This window comes from Rhinopithecus roxellana, chromosome 5, assembly GCF_007565055.1.
Source record: "Rhinopithecus roxellana isolate Shanxi Qingling chromosome 5, ASM756505v1, whole genome shotgun sequence".
In the NCBI taxonomy this organism is placed as follows: domain Eukaryota; kingdom Metazoa; phylum Chordata; class Mammalia; order Primates; family Cercopithecidae; genus Rhinopithecus; species Rhinopithecus roxellana.
This window is the reverse complement of record NC_044553.1, coordinates 14,924,194-14,945,637: the sequence shown is the minus strand read 5'-3', so window position 1 is coordinate 14,945,637 and position 21,444 is coordinate 14,924,194. Positions and strand designations below refer to the sequence as shown.

General features: G+C 37.4%; 1 protein-coding gene across 3 annotated transcripts in view; it reads right to left on the bottom strand.

Moving 5' to 3' along the window:
- Positions 1–4,352: 4,352 nt before the first annotated feature.
- The window catches only part of KIAA0586 (KIAA0586 ortholog), a 138,618-nt gene continuing 121,526 nt past the window's right edge, over positions 4,353–21,444 (bottom strand). For 2 of the 3 annotated variants that reach the window (XM_030931406.1, XM_030931407.1), the window contains 2 exons: positions 12,080–12,136; positions 4,353–4,694 (listed from right to left, as the gene is read on the bottom strand). In XM_030931406.1, the coding sequence (XP_030787266.1) occupies positions 4,543–4,694; positions 12,080–12,136 (209 nt within the window). In that variant the 3' untranslated portion in view covers positions 4,353–4,542. Of the gene's footprint in view, positions 4,695–8,558; positions 8,646–12,079; positions 12,148–21,444 lie in introns of all 3 variants that reach the window. The other variant, XM_030931409.1, reaches the window with a different exon arrangement.

Here is a 21,444-nt window from a genome sequence, read left to right as displayed (position 1 = left end):
TGCTTGCTGTCTTGGTAATTACTGGACCATCAAAGCTTTACAATATTTACAGGCCTCATAAAGGGGCATCTGTACTCTGGCTAATATTTCCTATTGTTTCTAGGTAAACACTTCAGGACAAGAAGAAAAAATATTTTAAAAAGAATACAGACACAGGCTGATGACTCTCAAAGGTTTGACAGTCTGACACTTGAAATCTACCCCCCATTCTCCTACCTAGGTCAAATAAAAACACTGCCTTCATGAAATTCCCTAAACTATAATGATCAGATTTCTCATGAGAAAGTTTGCTTTTCTCTACTGCATTTCTAATAGTCTTCAAAACTACTGTGCAACTGTTGTTTAATGATCAAATGATGATTCCATGTTAGGGAGAGACAGAATTTCTTGTGGTTAATCTCTGTCCTCCAGGAGAGGCATATGACCAAAAGCAGGAATGACAAATCCTGAGGTGACTGCCCAGCCTCCCCCTGAGGATCCACGCCACACTGTACACCCCATGTCCTTCATACTTCATGTTTGTTAAACAGATGTACGTATGGATGTATGATAGAAAAGAACGCTTCAGTGAGTTTTCTCTTAGTAACATCACAGAAATATTAAGGACTGTACTCTCCATTATTGTTCAAGTTACTCATATATAAGGAAATACCACAGCATCAGGACATCTTTCAAAAGATAAGTATATTTCAATTATATAATAATAATTTTTTTTTTTTTGAGACAGAGTCTCGCTCTGTCACCCAGGCTGGAGTGCAGTGGCACAGTCTCAGCTCACTGCAACCTCCACCTCCTGGGTTCAGGCAATTCTCCTGTCTCAGCCTCCCAAGTAGCTGGGACTACAGGCACATGCCACAACACCTAGCTAATTTTTGTTTTTTTGGTAAGAGACGGGGTTTCACCATGTTGGCCAGGTTGGCCTCGAACTCTTGACTTCAGGTGACCCACCTGCCTCGGCCTCCCAAAGTGCTGGGATTACAGACGTGAACCACTGCGCCCAGCCAGTTGTAGAATTATTTTTTGATTGGGGGTGGTAATACACTATGAACTTAAAAATGCTACTTTACTTATTTTTAAAATGTTTTGAGTTAATAGAAAAACAATAAAAGATCTAAAGATATATGTTTAGCATTTTAAAGAGTTATTAAGGAACCAGAAATCTGTAAGTAATAAGGAACATATTGAAATAATCTTCTAAGGATAAAAATATTTATTCAAGATTCTATTAAAGTATACAAAGAGCGAATTTAGGATTTAAACCAAAGGAACATTTTATTTTTTAATATTTTTTTGAGACAGAGTCTTACTCTGTTGCCCAGGCTGGAGTGAAGTGGTGCAGTCTCAGCTCATTGCCACCTCTGCCTCCTGGGTTGAAGTGATTCTCCTGCCTCAGCCTCCCAAGTAGCTAGGATTACAGGTGCGCACCACCATGCCTGGCTGATTTTTGTATTTTTAGTAGAGACGGCGTTTCACCATGTTGACCAGGCTGGTCTCGAACTCCTGACCTTGGGTGATCTACTTGCCTCAGTCTCCCAAAGTGCTGGGATTACAGGTGTGAGCCACCTGCGCCCAGCAGAAAGGAACATTTTAAACACACGTTAGCCTAGTGTTAAGGCATATTAGCTCAGTGGTTTTTTGTTGTTGTTGAGACACGGTCTCATTCTGTCACCCAGGCTGGAGTGCAGTGGCACAACCACGGCTCACTACAGTCTTGACATCCTGGGCTCAAGCAATCCTCTCACCTCATCCTCTTGAGTAGCTAGGGCTACAGGTGTGTGCAACCATGCCCAGCTAATTTTTTGTATTTTTGGTAGAGATGGGTTTCGCCATGTTGCCCAGGCTGGTCTCAAACTCCTGAGCTCAAGTGATCTGCCCTCAGCCTCCCAAAGTCTTGGGATTACTGGCATGAGCCATCATGCCCAGTCATAGCCCAGCAATATTAACAGCCTTGATCTTGATAGTCTACCTCTTAATAGCATGTCTCACAAATAGTTTATTCCAGAAGTTGGAAATTGTAAAATTAAATATAAAATAAAAATTTTAAAGCTTATAAAATCAAAAGTGCCATTTAGTTTGTTTTTACATATATAGTCTTATTCCAAAAGGATTTGAAGTGGTTGGCAGAGGAATGTGTACAGGAGTAACCCTGAACAGAAATAATCCTATAAAGCAAAATACTGATGAATGCTGGGCTTGGTGGCTCACGCCTGTAATCCCAGCACTTTGGGAGGCTAAGGCAGGAGCAGATCACTTGAGGTCGGGAGTTTGAGACCAGCCTGACCAACACGGAGAAACCATGTCTCTACTAAAAATACAAAATTAGCTGGGCATAGTGGCGCACGCCTGTAATCCCAGCTACTCAGGAGGCAGAGGCAGGAGAATCGCTTGAACCCAGGAGGCAGAGGTTGTGGTGAGCCGAGATTGTGCCATTGCACTCCAGCCTGGGCAACAAGAGTGAAATTCAATCGGACACTAATTTTTTTAAAAAACAGCTCAAGTGCACAAGGAGTAGAATAAATCCAAGATTACGCTTCTACCCTAAAGTTAGAAAAGGCAGGCTTTCTATGGTTAGGGAGAAAAATCTACCAACACCTTTAAATTAAAAATGCTTTAGCTAAAATAAGATTTTGCTAAAATCCTTCCAACGCAGAAAAAACTATGAAAACCAGAAACCAAGGTTGGGGGTTAGGGTGTCATGTTTAAAATGAAGCAGCACTAGGCAACATTTCACCACCTTTCACCTTGCCCAGAGACTTGTAGATGAATATCAAAAACAAATGAAAATCCACAGAGCAGCATTTCTTCCACTTGTTTAAAGGAAACTATTATAAGCAGAACTGTCCAAAGGGCCATATCAAAGAAAATGGGTTCCAAAGTGAAACCTAAAACATTCCAGTAACCAAATACCTGAGAGAAGCTATGAGGAAGTGCATGTAGAAGGCTGACACATTTCTGATTTTCCATAGATTCTTGCAGCTTCTATGTTCAGTGAGAAAAAAAATCCCCAGGCAATGGCCCCTACTAGAAGTTAAAGGAATTCTAAATTGCTCTTCAGTAATTCTCAGCCTTGAGTGCCCATTAAAATTACCTGAAAAGGTCTTTTTTTTTTTTTTTTTTTTTTTTAATACCAATGCCTGGACCCCATCCAAGATCAATTAAATTGAAATCCCTTGGTACAAGGCCCAGGCATTAGTATTTTTTAAAGCTCCCAGAGGTTCTAATGTGCTGCCAGTGCTGAGACCCATTTAGCAACCTACAAAAATGCTGAAAAAGTCAAGGATGACTGTAATTACTGTGTGTTTGAAATTCAGTTGTGACAGAAAATGATTCTTCCGGGAGGTAAATTTTTTTAACTAGTGCTAGGCTGCCTTTCTTTTCATGTGCTTATACTCTGTACTATACAGTACTGAAATCCCTCAAGATAATAAGAACACCACCACTTAGTGAGCACTTACATGGTATCAAGCACTGTGCTGGGCACTACCCAACCCCATCTCCACACACAATCACTAATGCCCATTATTCTGCAAAAATAAGTATTAAACCCATTAACCTGAAACAGCTGATAAGAAGGGGCTTGGTTGGCCCCTATCACAGAGTAAGGAGTTACAGAAATTGGGATTAGAACCTACATGTATCTGATTACAAAGCAATGCTTTCTATTTTCCTTTAATTTTATGTATTTATGTTGCAAAAGGTAATAGAGTTACATGTTTCACAGGTTTATAAAGGTTTATATGGTATACATAAGACGTATAAAAATTAATCTCACTGATAATTTTTTTTTATGACAACTGAAGTTCAAATACATAGAAACCACGATTATCCTTGATTCCTATCACTTAGCCTCTCCTATCACCCGGCCAACAATTCTCCTCCCTGAAGACAAACTTAGCAGTTTCTTGTTTCTATAATACATTTACAAGCAAATACATGTAAGAATATGTGACATACCATACATCTGAATTCCTCCCCACCCCATTTTAAATAATTTCAACAATTGCATAGTTCACACACTATTTCGCACCTGGTTTTTTCACTTTAACAGTGCATCTCAGAGATTATTCCATATCAATACATAAACTTTTTAAAGTCTTTTTTTGTAATACATAGTATCCCATTTTACTGATGTACCACCACTTTAAAACCAGTCTATTATTGATAGACATTTGATTTTTTTCTATTTGCTGTTATAAAAATGTCAGAATGAATAACCTTGAACTACCTAATTTTATAAATACATACAGATAATTACACCTATAGATTAAATGCCTAGATGTCAAAAGCCATGCCCTCTCCACTACTCTATGCTATCTCAGGATTCTAAGAAACAACTCACAATCAGACTTATGATGACTTATACTTATTTTATTTAAAAATTTTAAATACCCAAATTATGCTTTTCATTTTATTTAAAAAATTGGAAATGTTTTTTTTTCAGAATATGCTCAAAAACTAAACAGTCTGAGAGAGGGTTTTAAGCGAAGGTAAAATGACTTTAAAATCAGTGGCATAAACACTGTGCTGGCTGTCTCTTCCCGTTCAGAAGGTATCTGCCCCGGAAGACTCCACGTCCTCCTGCATTGTGCTGATGCTCAGAGACTGAGAGCAATCCTCGAGGTTCACTGAGGGCAGCGTCATGGACATCTTGGCAGGGGGCATCTGTGAAGCGGAGAGTGGCATTGCTTTCCCACCTATACAAAGGACAAGCTCATTCAGCTCAACATGCATATCCTGAGTATTCACGTGCTTTATACTTTGCGAAATAATATGGCGGGGGGAGGGGTGGGGGATGGATTCCAAATAAGTATTACATATGAGGGAATGTCTTGTCCCAAGGTGCTCAGAACTTGTCAGAGAGGTAAAATACACCTTTCTCCTTTCTACCATCACTCCTCATCAGTCAGAGACAACATTTCAAGAGTATATAAACTAAAAGTTGTGATACAAATGATAAATGCTAAGTAAGATCAAGTAGGGTTAAGGGCCTAGTCTCTGAAATCCAGACTTAACTTCTTGCTGGCTGTGTGGCTGTCAGCAAGTTATTTTACCATTCAAAAGTTCAGTTTCCCATATGTTAAATGGGATAATAGTACCTACCTTGCACAGTATAGTGAGGATAAAATAGTGTCAGTGAAGAGCTCAACAACAGAGCTTAGCACTCAGTAAGTGGTCAGAAACTAAGCGCTCCCATTACCACTAAAAGATAGCCATTATTACTACTGTTATCATTAAGTAAATAGCTAGGAGAGCAATAAAACACTATAATAGCCAGAAATTAAAGGTTTGTGGTTAGCACAAGAACTGTTTTTTGTTTTCTTTTGTTTTTGTTTTTAAAGAGGTAAGACATGAGCCATGTAAAAGGCATTTGAAGTCAAAGGTTGCCAAGGCACTTTGCTCTTCCTCCTATTCCTAAAAAATGGACTCAAACTCAAGAGCATGTCATTAATAATGATTTACTGAGTGCCTAAGGGTGTTATGCTATTAGTTAACAGAAGTGATATAAGGTTAGCAATGTCAGGAAAAACATACTGCAGTGGTCATCCAAGCATTATTGACCCTTGACTTTGGAAAGCATTTTTCTCTGTAAAATAGACTTCTCTCTCTACTGTAGACATTATCTCTACATTTAATGAAATATGAAAAAAAGGTTCCAATTCCATGGATTGAGAGTAATATTATAATGTCTAATATGAAAGCTGGCTGGTGGTAGAGGGCAGGCAGTTTGGAATAAATAATTCATTAATATGTAAAAAAATCAAAGTTGACTACATAAGTGTATGTATCTGCCTATACCCGAATTCACCCCTGTAAGTTTAAAGCACAATGCCTAAGAATATAAAGACTGTCAACTTGGTATTATTTAAAACAAACAAACAAAAATCCCCATTTAAAATTTCATGGATTTACCATAGACATAAGAATAATAGCTACCTTAACAATAAATTACCTTAAACAATCTAAAAGACATATTTCAGACAAGAAAGAGTCATAGTAATTTTTCTAAAATCCCTTTATGTTTTTCAAGTAGTTTCTACAGTAATAACATAGAATCTTTCATTAAATTTGTATAGGGGCCACAGTACAATTAGACAGTTCTGGAAATTTTAATGATGACTCAATCACAGCTGTCCAAGATTAGAATACTTATAAAAGGAAAATTCCTTTCATATAAGGAAATTTAACAAAGACTATTTTAAATACTATACCATTCCTTTTTTGTTACTTGTATCAATTTCATTTTTTTATAAAAAGGGAGAGAAAGATAAGATTTGGCATCATTACAGCAATATCACAAACTATAATACCATAGTATTTAAAAAGAAAGCAAGTTTTACGTGAATTTAAATAGAATAAATATTTTAAATAGGAAAAGACTTTAGTCTTTTCAGTTTGTCAGGATATAATAAAAATAAAATGAATAGATACTAAAAACTATATTTTTTTAATCTTTTTTTTTTTTTTGAGACAGGTTCTTGCTCTGTCACCTAGGCTGGAGTGCAGTGGCATGATCACGGCTCACTGCAGCTTCAACCTTGCAGGCTCAAGTGATCCTTCCACCTCAGCCTCCCAAGTAGTTAGGACCACAGGTATGCACCACCATGCCTGGCTAATTTAAAAAAATTTTTTGTAAAGGGAGGGTCTCCCTACGTTGCCCTGGCTGGTCTTAAACTCCTTTGTCTCAGACTCCTTGGTCTCAAGTGATCCTCCTTCTTCAGCCTCCCAAAGTGCTGACATTACAGATGTGAGTCACCATGCCTGGCCTTAAAAATGTGTATAGGACATAAGTATTAATAATATATAATATTTAAATATTCTTATATTTTACAAAGCCATGATGCAGAATACACAAAATAACTCAGGGAAGCAGCCAGTATCAGAGCTCACCTCATCAATAAAGTAAAAACTAACACTGGATATAACTAAGTTCTAGAGCAAATTAATTTTCCACTCATACAAACAACTTAATGTTACCCTCTAATTATTATTAAGAAAAACTCCATTCCTTGAGTTATGCATCTGCCAAAAACAACAGTGATACCAAATACTCTTTTCTCTGTTATTTAATTTCACAAAACCACTTTGTATATACCTTCTTTTCTACTTTGTGCATGAAATTACTGACTAAATTGCTCAATGCTGTAACAAGAGCTATAACTTTTTAGGGTGGGGGGATCTCCTAGAAGTTTCCAAGTCTCAAGGAACATACTGAATTCAATCACTATAAGCATTTCTTGCAGTTATTGCCTTATATTTTTATAACAATTCAAATTTTGTAAATACATTTTCCCCATCATATAATCTGATCCTAACAGTAAATCTGGGAAACAGACAAGGCCATTGAGGCCCAGAGACGTTAAGGTGGGCTTCTCCAAAAGCATATATGCACTAACTAAACATCTATATGAATCTTCTGCATGTATGGAGCTAAGAGCATATGCAGATGAAGAAGACAGAGTCCTCATCCTCAAGAAGTTCATCACCTAGTAGAGGAGATAAACATGTATAGGAATCCTTAGTTTAAATGAAGTGGAAGGTAGCCATTGAGTTGGGACTGAAAAGATGGTGGGAAGGCAATGAAGGAAACAAGAACAACAAAATAAAGTCAAGATAAAGTTAATGTGTTAAGGGAACTCTGAGTATTCTGATATCAAATATTGTTTGGATAGGAGGAATGGTGAGATAAGGCTATAAAGCAAGGCCAGGGCCAAGTCCTGTAAAAGCAGTAAGGAGTGACAAAAGATTTTGAACAGAGGAATAATTTGAGCAAATGTATGGTCTAATATCCACCATCTACCAGGAACTTAAACAAATTTATAAGAGAAAAACAACCCCAAAGGACACAAACACTTTTCAAAAGAAGACATACACGAGGCCAGCAAGCATATGAATAAAAGCTTAATATCACTGCTCATTAGAGAAATGCAAATCAAAACCACAATGAGATACCATCTCATACCAGTCAGAATGGCTATTATTAAAAGGCCAAAAAATAACAGATGCTGGTGAGATTGCAGAGAAAAGGGAACACTCATTCACTTGGTAGGAGTGTAAATTAGTTCAACCATTATGGAAAGTAATATGATGTATTCCTCAAAGAGCTAAAAGCAGAACTACCATTCGACCCAGCAATTCCATTACTGGGTTTATACCCAGAGGAATATGAATCAGTCAACTATAAAGACACATATATGCAAATGTTCACTGCAGCACTATTCACAACAGCAAAGGCATGGAATCAACCTAAAGGCCCCTGAATGACAAATTGGATAAAGAAAATGTGGTACGTGTATACCATGGAATACCATGCAGCCATAAAAAAGAACAAGATCATGTCTTTTTCAGGAACATGGATGAAGCTGGAAGCTATCATCCTTAGCAAACTAATACAGGAATAGAAAACCAAATACTGCATGTTCTCACTTATAAGTGGGAGCTAAATGATGACAACTCATGAACACAAAGAAGGAAACAACAAACACTGGGATCTACTTGAGGTTGGAGGGTAAGAGGAAGGAAGAGCAGAAAAAATAACTATTGGGTACTAAGCTTAATACCTGGGTGATGGAATAATCTGTATGACAAACCCCCATGGCCCGAGTTTACCTATACAGGAAACCTTCTTCACATGTACCCCCAAACCCAAAATAAAAGTTTAAAAAAAAGGTAAAATCATACTAATAGCTGTGTGGAAGATAAAGAGAGAGGAGAGGGATCTATAAAAATAGTCCACGGAAGAACTAATGGTCCTTAGCAGTGGAAATAGGGTCAAGATATTTTGGATGGGGACTTAGTACTTATAAAGAACCAAGTTTCACTCTGAAATGACAGATTTGGTTGACTGACCAGGCAGTAATAAAAACGTCAACAAATTTGGGAGCAGGGATAGTTTTAAGCACAAGTCTCTTTATGACAGGTCAAGAGTAGGGTCCAAATCAGGTCACTTAGGAATGGCCCCCCCCAGACTGCTGGTGTGAGGCTTCTGTATGGGAAGGAGTAAAAGGCAGAGGGGATTAAGAGAATGGATTCTGGAACAGGGCAGAGCCGAACTCATTCATCCATCCAACAGATATCAATTGTGCACCTACTACATGCCTGGTACTGTTCCAGACTCCGGAGAATACAGCAGTGAAGAAAACAAAGGGTCCAACCTTACCGGCCGCACATTCTGTTGGGTTTAGGGGATGAATGACAAGTAACGAAATAAACATCAAATATAACAGGAAGTGATAAGTACTGTAAAGAAAAATAGGTAAAAGGTAAGAGGGATAGAAAATAATAAGAGACTGAAAAAGTTATGTAACTTCTCTGAACTCCAGTTTTCTCAACTATAAAAAAAATATGAGTACCAACTTCAGAGGTTTTTATGAGGGATTCAGCGAGATAATACATACAAAGTGTTTGTATAGTGCTGGAACATAGAAAGCCCTCAATCAGCTCAGCTCTTACTTTTATGTAATTGGAAGCCACTATCTAAAAGGCAATGAGGCTCAGGGTGGGCTGCAAATGGTACTCTGCTTTAGAAGGAGGAATAAGAATGTTTCATTGAAATACAATTAAGAAAAAAAAAAAAGGGAGTGGGGAAAGAGAGAGTGCACTCTGGGAGGCCTCCAAATAGTTATGCTACTTTAAACTCTAGTTAACTGTGTTTTAATCAAGAAGTTATAGCAATACAATGTACCGTCTTATATAAAGGTATTTGCTAATGTACATTTTGGGAATTTTTTTTTTTTTTTTTTGAAATGGAATATCGCTCTGTCACCCAGGCTGGAGTACAATGGTGTGATCTCGGCTCACTGCAACCTCCACCTCCCAGGTTCAAGCGATTCTCCTGCCTCAGTCTCCTGAGTAACTTGGATTACTGGCATGCGCCACCGCACCCGGCTAATTATTGTATTTTTAGTAGAGACGGGGTTTCACCATGTTGTTCAGGCTGGTGTCAAACTCCTGACCCTGTGATCCACCCACCTCGGCCTCCCAAAGTGCTGGGATTACAGGTGTGAGCCACTGCGCCTGGCCAAAATATTTTTATTTAAAGTATTCATTTACACAAGCTAAATCACAGTTTTGGAACTTTGTAAGAGAACTCTTTAGACTGGGAACATTAAAAAAAGCATCACTTAGATTACTGTGAGCAGGCGAAAAGGGTAACATTCATAAAAAAATTTAAATTTTTTTAAAGAAAAGACATAACATTTTAATAAATCACCGTGAAAGTAAATATAAATCTTCTACCTCTATTAAATATAGTTTGATGCTTTTAAAGTTTGACTTTTTAAATTTGCACAGTCAAGTCATTACTCTATGACGTAATTGTTTCAACAGCTGTTTTCAGGTCTATAAAAAAGACTATTCCTTGATTCCATGGGTTTGCAGTATGTCATTTAACCTGGCATGCATTTAAGTGGGGCATGCCATGGAGTCAGACCATGCATTAGAAGCTTCCTGAGACATAATACACGTTTTTGACATTTGAAATTACATTTTTTTGCTTTAAAAATATTTAAAATTCATAACAAAATTTTATATTTTCTGTTTTTGGATGTCAGATTTATAAAACTAAGTAAAAGAAAAACTATAATTGATTCTAAGTAATAAGTTATGTAATGAATGGTAGGATTCAATTCTCTGAATTGTTTTTCCAGTGATAGTGGTGAAATATTAGTTCCTCTCCTGTTAATTGTGGCTGTCTTATTCTGATTGCAGCACTTACCAGACTGCACTGTAATTATTTATGGATCTGTCATTTCTACCAGACAATGCATTCCTTAAGAGCATGTGAAGTCTCTGGAACTGACAGTCTTTGTGTTCTGAGTGACTAGTACAGCAGGTACACAGTAAGTATCTGTGACCTTATCACCTTGTATTATTGTTACTAACTTGTAAGTCTGTTGTTTCTGTTAAAGATGTGCTCCACTAGGACAGTGACTTTGTCTGATTTACCTCTGCATCCTACAAAGCCTCAGCATGATGCTGGGCAAATAGCGGACCCTGAAATCACTGCTGAACCAAATTGATTTGTTTCTACCCAGAGAGTCTGTGGTTTCTCTTTGCTAACAGCTTGCTTAGATTCACGCTGACCAGATCTTGTCTTTAAAATCAGCCCTGAGTTCCAGCAATGCAGTTGCTTCCCAGCTGTCTGTGAAAATGTTATAGTATTTCAGCTGTGTTTTATTGAGTTCTTGAAGCACTTTTCCTGTCCACCCTGGGCTCATCCACTCTTGCTCCAATCCCTGCATAAGCAGCTGCTAAACTATCCTGCTGTATTCAATTCTCCTCACATACTTAACCCAGTCGTACAGATTTGCAACATCATAGTCCCAGTGTTTGAGAATAAATGAAAGTCTTGATGAAGAAGGTGCCTTATCATTTGATGTTAAGTATAGTATGCAATATTTTATTCACTTCTGCTTTCCAGAATTAGTCACTATTAAACATTTCTTTCCTTACTCATGTTTTAGAAAGGGTAACTTAAAATGTTACAATAATCTTACCCCAAAATATCTTTTAGGCATATGAATCCGATTACTTTTTTTGTTTTTCAAATGAGTTGACAAATGCTTATTTTAAAATTTATAATTTAAGGTAAAAACAAAGCAGTTCTTATAGGAAGAATAAATGTTCCGACACCTGTAAAAACAACTCCAATTCTTTTTCCTCTAAAAAGCAATCGTTAATGTGAAAGATCTGTTTCTTCTTATGCCAGGTTCCAGCTGCTTCACTTTGTTTAAAATGACTTCAAAGTTTAAACACTGTCCTGTCCCAACAAATAACCTCCCCCAGCTGGAATTATCTCGAGTCCTATCCTTAGTGCTCTGAATACCACACCTGCAGCCTTTTAATTCATCATTTTATAAACTTTCCAAAGCAAAAAGATAGGTTTTTTTTTTTTCCTGTCCCCTAACTTACACCTTTTGGAGAGCTGAGTTTATAACCTGGGGTGAATTTACAGATATTACAGAAGAATTAAAAATTGCTATTACTATTTCTACTGTGTTATTATGAGAGAAAGAATCGTAAGGCAATGAAAAAATCTGAACAGCTCCAAGTTCAAGAACTTTTAAAGTAAAACTCTTACCTGTAAATACACATGTGAGGTACGGATTGAGCTCGTTTTGTGTCTGATCCATATCACCTGGTAAAACCACATAAAATTTATTTTTTCAGAAGAAAATCAGTTAAGCATAGAAATAATCATGATTCATTTCCATTCACTAAAAGAACACAAACCAAATGCACTCCCACCGTTATTCTCATAAAACTAGGTAAAAAGAAGTTTGATCTAGTGGCCTTAATGTAAAGAAGGAAGTTAAACAGCTGAATTTTAATGACTATCAATAGAAAATACTTTAATGGATTATTGTCTTTATGCATCACAGATGGGGGGGAAGCAAAGGGTCACGAGAAAATCTGAAATTTGTATTAAATAAAGGAAATTCATGGGCCATTTCTTTCAAGGTGAAAAGTTTTCACAGATTCTCTTACATAAGAATTTAATAATTACAAAAAGAGGTTTAGAATCTCCCTTCTTCCTAGGCCAGCCTGGAGCATATTACTCAATGCAATCCGTAGGAAACAACCCATAAAGCTGTCAGGGAGCACAGAAGAGCAATACACTATTATACCAAAGCAAATTGTTAGTACTGAGATAAAATAGGCTGAGGAAAAACTTTTTTTTATGGCCAGAGAATCGGAAAGTTAACTGAGCGAAACCTATAGCACATATAGGTCTCAGGCCAACAAGATACCCTAGATACCAAGGGCACGGCTCTGTTTTGAGGCTGTTAATCTGTGCTGTGAAGTATAGTCAATTAACAACCTTCTATAACTTATTTCAAACAAATTCTTGGGGTAGGGTGATATGAAAAAAATTATAACGTTGTATAATCAGTATTTCTTTTCTAATTTTCCTTAAGATAAAACTCAGTTATCTCTTAAGCTTCATTTATTTCACAAAAATTTCGGCTGGTACATGTACACAATAGAGTGTTATTCAGCCATAAAAAAGGATGAGATCCTGTCTTTTGCAACCATATGGATAGAACCGGAGGTCATTATGTTAGTGAAATAAGCCAGACACAGAAAGACAAACTTTGAAGGTTCTCATTTATTTGTGGGAACTAAAAAATAAAAACAGGCCGGGTGAGGTGGCTCATGCCTGTAATCCAAGCACTTTGGGAGTTTGAGACAGGTGGATCACTTGAGCTTAGGAGTTCAAGACCAGCCTGGGCAACATGGTGAGACCCAGTCTCTACAAAAAATACAAGAAGTAGATGGGTGTGGTGGCTTGTGCCTGTAGACCCAGCTACTTGGGAGGCTGAGGTGGGAGGATGGCTTGAGTCTAGGAGGCAGAGGTTGCAGTGAGCCAAGATGGTGCCACTGCACACCAGCCTGGATGACAGAGCCAGACTGGAAAAAGAAAAGGGAAGAGAAGAGAAGAGAAGAGAAGAGAAGAGAAGAGAGAAGAGAAGAGAAGAGAAGAGAAGAGAAGAGAAGAGAAGAGAAGGGAAGAGAAGAGAAAAAACAATTTAACTCATGGAGATAGGCAGTAGAAGGATGGTTACCATAGGCTGGGAATGGTAGTGAGAGTGGGAGGGAAGTGGCAATTGTTAATGGGTTAAAAAAAAAAAAAAAGAATGAATTAGGCCCAGTAGTTTGCTAGCAAAACAGGGTGACTATAATAAAAAATAATTTAATTGCACATTTTAAAATAACTGAGTATAACTGGATTGTTTGTAACACAAAGGAGATGCATACTCCATTTACCCTGATGTGATTATTACACACTGCATGCCTGTATCAAAATATCTCATGTAACCCATAAATACATATACCTACTGTGTACTCACAAAAATTAAAAATTAAAACAAAATTACACTAAAAATTAAAAAAAATTGGGTGGATTTTTATAAGAAGATATTTAAATGAGTAAATTTATAAGCATTCCATATTTCGTTATGCTGGGCCATATATTCTCACTGGAGATAAACGTTCATGTTAAACTATTATTGTTATACTGTAGAAAACTTACATAGTTTTATAAGGACAAGAATGTGGACAAATACAAGTTACATATATTTGATATCCACAAATAGACCAAAATTGAACATACAACCAAAAATATAGGTTTTGTTTGTTTGTTTTTTAAATAAATGGGGTCTCATTCTGTTACCCAGGCTGGAGTGCAGTGGTACAATCATAGCTCACCCGCAGCCTTGACCTTCTGGGCTCAAGGGATCCTGCCATCCTGCCACCTCAGTCTTCCTAGTAGCTAGAACTACAGGTGTCTGTCACCATGCCCAGCTCAACTGTGATACAATTTTTAAAAATCTTTAAATGTATTAAAAGTGCTCACTATGGGCCGGGAGTGGTGGCTCACGAGGTCAGGAGATTGAGACCATCCTGGCTAACACGGTGAAACCCCGTTTCTACTAAAAATACAAAAAATTAGCCAGGTGTGGTGGCGGGTGCCTGTAGTCCCAGCTACTCGGGAGGCTGAGGCAGGAGAATGGCATGAACCTGGGAGCCTTAGTTTGCAGTGAGCCGAGATTGCAACTACTATACTCCAGCGTGGGCGACAGAGTGAGGCTCCCTCGCAAAAAAAAAAAAAAAAAAAAAAAAAAAAAAAAGTGCTCACATTTAACATTTAAATGTTATCATTTAAATGCTATCTGTGTTCACTTCTCACTCTGTTTCTAAATTTCCAAGAGTTAGAGAGGGAGAGAAACTATGACTGCTTGGTCCCTCCAGTTTAATACAGCTCCCTTTCAAATTCTACAAAGAACAAACAGTATAAACATGAAAACAAAGGTATCAATACCACCTCAGAGATCCCTTCCATTGAAGAACCACTTGTTTATAGAAAGAATATTATCTACCTAATTGCATTTATCAAGGATTTTAGCAGAGTATGCCACATAAAGGAAGGGTACATAAATGGTAACTATGACATATTGTTGTTGCTGTTATTGTAAACATAAACTCTCCTCAGTCAAAACTGGGGGAGAATCTTGACTTCTGCAGTGATAACTCTTTTTTTTTTTTTTTTTTTTTTTTTTTTTTTTTTGAGACGGAGTCTCGCTCTGTCGCCCAGGCTGGAGTGCAGTGGCCGGATCTCAGCTCACTGCAAGCTCCGCCTCCTGGGTTTACGCCATTCTCCTGCCTCAACCTCCCAAGTAGCTGGGACTACAGGCGCCCGCCACCTCGCCCGGCTAGTTTTTTGTATTTTTTAGTAGAGACGGGGTTTCACCGTGTTAGCCAGGATGGTCTCGATCTCCTGACCTTGTGATCCGCCCGTCTCGGCCTCCCAAAGTGCTGGGATTACAGGCTTGAGCCACCGCGCCCGGCGATAACTCTTAACAGTTAAAAAAAACAAGCCACTATCACAATATCAGAGTTGACCACTTTTATTCTTAGAACAAGTAGTGGCTTCATAATTCTCTCTTGTTGATTTACGGGGTTTACTGGAAGGGTGAGTATTGTGCTCTGCAGTTGATTAAAGTAGCAAACATGGTCTACAACTAGATCAACACAACTTGAAAACTGCTTCTCAAGTTTGTTGGTTCTTACAATTCTTTATCCTGCTGATCAAAACTGAAAAAAAAAAAAATAATACTGGTATTGAAGTCAAAAGAAGAGAAGGAAAACTTTGCAATTATTTGATCTATAAATTTCTATTAACATTTCTATGGAAATTTTGAATGAGCAATGCTGACTAGAAATTGAGTTATATATTAACTGTAAATATAATTGATATTTTTATCTTTATCACTAAAAGCTGACTTGTTAACTTTTACTTAAATGTTTGAAGATACTATAAAATAAAGAACAAGTGATCTGAGATTTGGAAATAGAATTCCAGCCTGGAAAAGCAGGGATACGGGCTGAAAAACCTTTAATTGAAGGCACACAGGGGGTACTGGGATTGCACTACTTGTACACACTGTGCCTTTTCCAAATACCCCCCTTATTTCAATATTTTAGCTTTTCATTTCAAATAATCATTCAAAATATTATTGCTATATCTAGTGCCAACTGAAAGTAAGCCATGTTATAGTTAGTGTACAAGCTTTTCAAAAATTAGTATTTTTCAAGGAATACTACACAGCCATGAAAAAGAATGAAATCATGTCCTTTCCAGCAACATAGATGGAGCTTGGAGGCCACTAACCTAAGTGAACTAACTGAGAAGCAGAAAATCCATTACCACATATTTTCACTTGTAAGTGGGAGCTAAATAATGGATACACATGGACATATGGATGGAAATAACAGACGATGAAAACTCCAAAAGGTGGGGAAGGGGGAGCAGGGTTGAAAAAACCTATCAAGTACAATGTTACTATTTGAGTAATGGGTACATTAGAAGCCCAATCCCCACAAGTAAGCAATATACCAATATATCCACGCAATAAACATGCACATGTACCCCCTGAATCTAAAATAAAATAACATTTATAAAAATTGGTATTTTTAAAAAATAGAAATTTGGGCTTTATAATAGTTATACTCTTATATTAAAAAAAATTATTGTGGGCTTGAAAGCTTACCTTCTGACTCTTTAATGCTATTTTCAGTAAGAGTCACTGGTATAGCAATACTTACATCTATAAATCTTTACAGTATTATTTTAAACAAATTCTTTTTTTTTTTTTTTTTTTTTTTTTTTTTTTGAGACAGAGTCTCGCTGTGTTGCCCAGGCTGGAGTGCAGTGGCATGATCTAGGCTCACTGCAACCTCCGCCTCCTGGGTTCAAGCGATTCTCCTGCCTCAGCCTCCCTGAGTAGCTGGGATTACAGGTGGCTGCCACCACGCCCAGCTAATGTTTTGCATTTTTAGTAGAGACGGGGTTTCACCATGTTGGCCATGGCTGGTCTCGAACTCCTGACCTCAGGTGATCCACCTGCCTCGGCCTCCCAAAGTGCTGGGATTACAAGCATGAGCCACCATGCCCGGCCAACAAACTCTTTGTGGATTATCTAAGAAAACAGCATAAAACTCTAGGGCTGTTAACGGCAAAACAAGGATATAAAGATGAAGCCCCCCCAAAATGTGAATTTTTTAACCCATAAAACAACACAAATTTTTAAAGGGATGATGTACAGAATTTAAAACAAAACCTAATAAGGAGACATCTAAAATTAGTAACAGTCAGAATAGCTGCATTTTTATACTAATTTGAGTACACTTAAAAAAAAAATCCAATAAATTATTAGGGTACTTAAAAATATATAAAAAGAAGTTAGTACTTGTTAAATAACCTGGCCATATCCTCCAAATTAAGTTACTCATTGGCTCTAGTAGGTATACCAACTCTCTTAAATAATAGCATTTTCAGAAATAGGATCCTGGCAGCATAAAAGTATATATCCCACTGCCAAGAAGTTGACAGTTAATTCAGAAAATAGATGACCCACCTATCCTGAATGCAAATCACAATTAACTTGAGTAATGTACATTCAATTATTAAAGCTCATTAAAAGGCATTTAAGTACTTGACTGTATTCCTGTTGGTGTTATGACAGAGAGTGCCTGCCTTTTAGGGGCAAGAATGTCTAGAGGGACATTCCAGCATTAAAATTTGGTTGAGAACTGAGAGACTCTATGTTTTAATAGACAACTTTATCTACAACTCACTTCCTGCTAGTTGAATAGCCTGTGAAACAGCTACTAAAACAAATTCCTCTCAGATCATTCTTTATAAAAGCATGCCATAATAGTTTAAAAACTAAAAGAATCTTGAAAACTACAATAGGTTTGCCTTACATAGAAGCCTTACATACCGTATGATTTCATTTACGTGAAGTGCAAACAAGGAAACTAAGCTAGGTTGTTAGAATAGTGGCTTTATGCTTGTGGGAGTGCAGACTGTGGCTGGGCTGAAAGGGAGCATGAGGGCCTTTGGGGGTTTGGCAGTGTTCAATTTCTTGAGCTGGATACTGCTTGCACAAGTGTACTGTATTTGTGAAAATTCTTTGAGCTATACACTTATGATATGTGTACTTTTCTGAATGTATATTATTCTTCCATAAAAAAGTGAAAATGGAAAAAACCAATAGGGTAGTTTCAGCAATTAAAAGGTGATACCTTTGTAGTTTTAAACTTTTTTCCAATGATAAAATTAAGCCAAATTACCGACATTACTAGGTAACCTTTAATATCAAATAGTTGCACTAAGTAACTAAGTTACAGCAGAGGCCATACTGCTGACTACAAAGATGAATTCCTTTCTATTTTTTCTCTTGAAACCTTGAAATACCAGTGCACTGAAATTATTCAGAAGCAGAAGGTGAGATTTTGTAGTTGCTGTAGTTTAACTCTCACAGGGCTTACTATCTAGGATACTTCATGCTCTACGACAATCAGCCACTTGATTTAATTGAAAGCACAAACTATAATCCAGTTTTAACTAATCTTGACAGCATTTAAAAAATCTTAATACATTGTAAATTCACATTTAATTCCTTTCTTTGGTACAAAAGAAGTTTGCTGTTTCAGTTTATGTCTATTAAGCAATAAAATCATAACTACACTTAAACTCGACCATAGCTTTGTCAGTAATAATGCCCATAATTCTAATACATGTATATGACACCAGGCCACAGACTGTTAGAGAAGGCCACTATTATAACATTCGTATCATGACATCTGATAATTACCAAAGCTGACGGCAAAGTAACTCCCTAATATTTACTAAACAGTTTGAAGCTAAGTGCCTCTAGATCTACACACAGAAAATCTACTTTCTGAGATGGAAACCCTTCTGAAATATGAAGACTTCTCTCAAATTATGGCTTGTGATTATCACTAAAAATACACTGTACTATCTGTGTAGCTTTGACAGTGGGTTTTGACATCTCTAGCCATTCCTAACTAAATATAGAAACAAAAATTAAATGTGACATAGTGACCAGTTCACTTCCCTAAGGCCAGACCTGCAACTTTTGAAAGAGTGAAAGAATGAAAAATGAGCTTTCAAATACAGGAAGCCACTAGAAAATAGGAACACCACCATTCCACATCCTAAAATAAGTGCTTTAAAGATTTTCTGTTGAATAGCAAGTTTCGGGGCAAGGGGGAGAGAGGGAGAGGGTGGGTTTCTGCTCACTGTACACACGACACCAGTGGGAATAAGGGCCAGTCCAAGTTCTACGTTACCATTACTCTGGGTAATAGTTCCAAGCTGTGAGGCACAGCTGTATAGGCCCTGCCAGCAAGGCCATCGCAGCAGTGCTTTGATAGTGTGCGGCCCCGAAGTGTCAGGATATAGAGAAGGCAGCAGTTGCTGGCTGTGAAAACAGTCTGATACAAACCAGATGGGAACTTACTAGATGGGCAACACAAAGGAAAACAATTGGCTCATTCAACAAAGTCAGGCCCCTGCCCCAGAGAATTCACAGAAGACAATAACAGTCACCCAGAGTTGATGCAAACAAGAAACAGCCATGTGGTTACAGTTTAAAGAACTGTTTTTCCTTAGACTAAACAAAGTTTTGATTTCTAATTCTTGTACTCATTAATTGAAGTTTGCTGTACAGGTCTTTTTGCCAAAGATAAATATTTCATTTCTTTTGTGACACCGATAGAAACTAATTTTGCACTGCTTCCTCTAAAGTGCTATGAACATAAGCTAAGCTATTTCAGGAAACTGGCAAATTTAGAAAATGATTGATCATGCTGACACAATAATTAGAAAATATCCAACATATTATTTCCAGGACTTCCTAAGTCCTAGTTTGTGTAATGTAGGCAGAATGACACAAAAGGCAGTAATCGCAAGGCTCTCAGAACTATATTTCTACATAAATTATTTTTTATGACTTCATTAGGTGGTACAGTATTACTGCAATTATATTCCCAAGAAAAAAGTGCTCATGTTTTCCATAGCCTCTGTGAGGCTTATCACACAAAAAGGTTCCTGACTGTTCTGAGCTGGCAAGTGTAACAAAGACTAACAATTAGATTTTAAGACACACTTTCGCAATAACATTTTACTGAAAGACTTTTGTGGGTATATAGTCCATAACAGAGTAACTTGTTTTACCATTTTAACAGATAGCAAATAGCATTTGAGCTTAAAATAATTCACAAGTAATTGCATTTCTTCTTACTAGAAACCCAAGAGTAATTTTGACCTCTGTATTTACTGCAATTAAAAAGTACACCCAAGAAAGTCTTAAATTTGGAATCACCATTTTTAGGTCAAGGATAAGGAGCCCATCAGGGACACTCTGAAAATAATGAGGTGTATTACACAGCATTTGTCATGCACACATTTTTAAAAATTTGTAATTATATAAAACAGTGATCCTGTTTTATTTTGCTTTTATAGTAATAACAATAGATTTCTTAAAAGACATCTTTTCTGAAAATGATGAAGTTGGTTTCATTTCATTTTCATCTGTGGAACTGTAAAAATTACCATGGTATATGAGATATAAGACTTGGGTTTCCCAGTCTTCACGTGCAGGATTGCCCAGATTATTCCCATTGGCTACTCCCATCCTAAAAGCTGAGGTTGAACACAAGGACCCTTTCCTGTTCCATTAAGTCTTTCATCCTGTGCAAGGTAATTCTGAAGTAAGCCAGAGAAACAGAAGTGAAGTAACAATTTGGTATGTAGTTTGATGCCGTCTTAAGTATTATCAGCCATAGGTACTTACCTCCTCTTCTCTGCTGCATACACATACCTGTTCATGCATACTTTTTCTGTTTTTTTTTTGTATTACACATTAACTTCTGGGATACATGTGCAGAACGTGCAGGTTTGTTACATAGGTATACACGTGCCATGGTGGTTTGCTGTATCCATCAACCCATCATCTACATTAGGTATTTCTCCTAATGCTATCACTCCCCTAGCCCCCACCACCCAACAGGCCCCCCAGTGTGATGTTCACTTCCCTGTGTCCAAGTGTTCTCACTGTTCAACTCCCACTTATGAGTGAGAACATGAAGTGTTTGGTTTCCTGTTCCTGTGTTAGTTTGCTGAGAATGAAGGTTTCCAGCTTCATTCATGTTCCTGCAAAGGACATGAACTCATCCTTTTTTATGGCTGCATAGTATTCCATGGTGTATATGTACCACATTTTCTTTATCCAGTCAATCACTGATGGACATTTGGGTTGGTTCCAGGTCTTTACTACTGTGAATAGTGCTGCAATAAACATTCATGTGCATATGTCTTTATAGCAGAATGATTTATAATCCTTTGGGTATATACCCAGTAATGGGATTGCTGGGTCAAATGGTATTTCTGGTTCTAGATCCTTGAGGAATCGCCACAATGTCTGTTACAGTGTTCTTCTACAATGCCTTTACATTCCCACCAACAGTGTAAAAGCATTCCCACCTCTCCACATCCTCTCCAGCATCTGTTGTTTCCTGACTTTTTAATGATCGCCATTCTAACTGGCGTGAGATGGTATCTCATTGTGGTTTTGA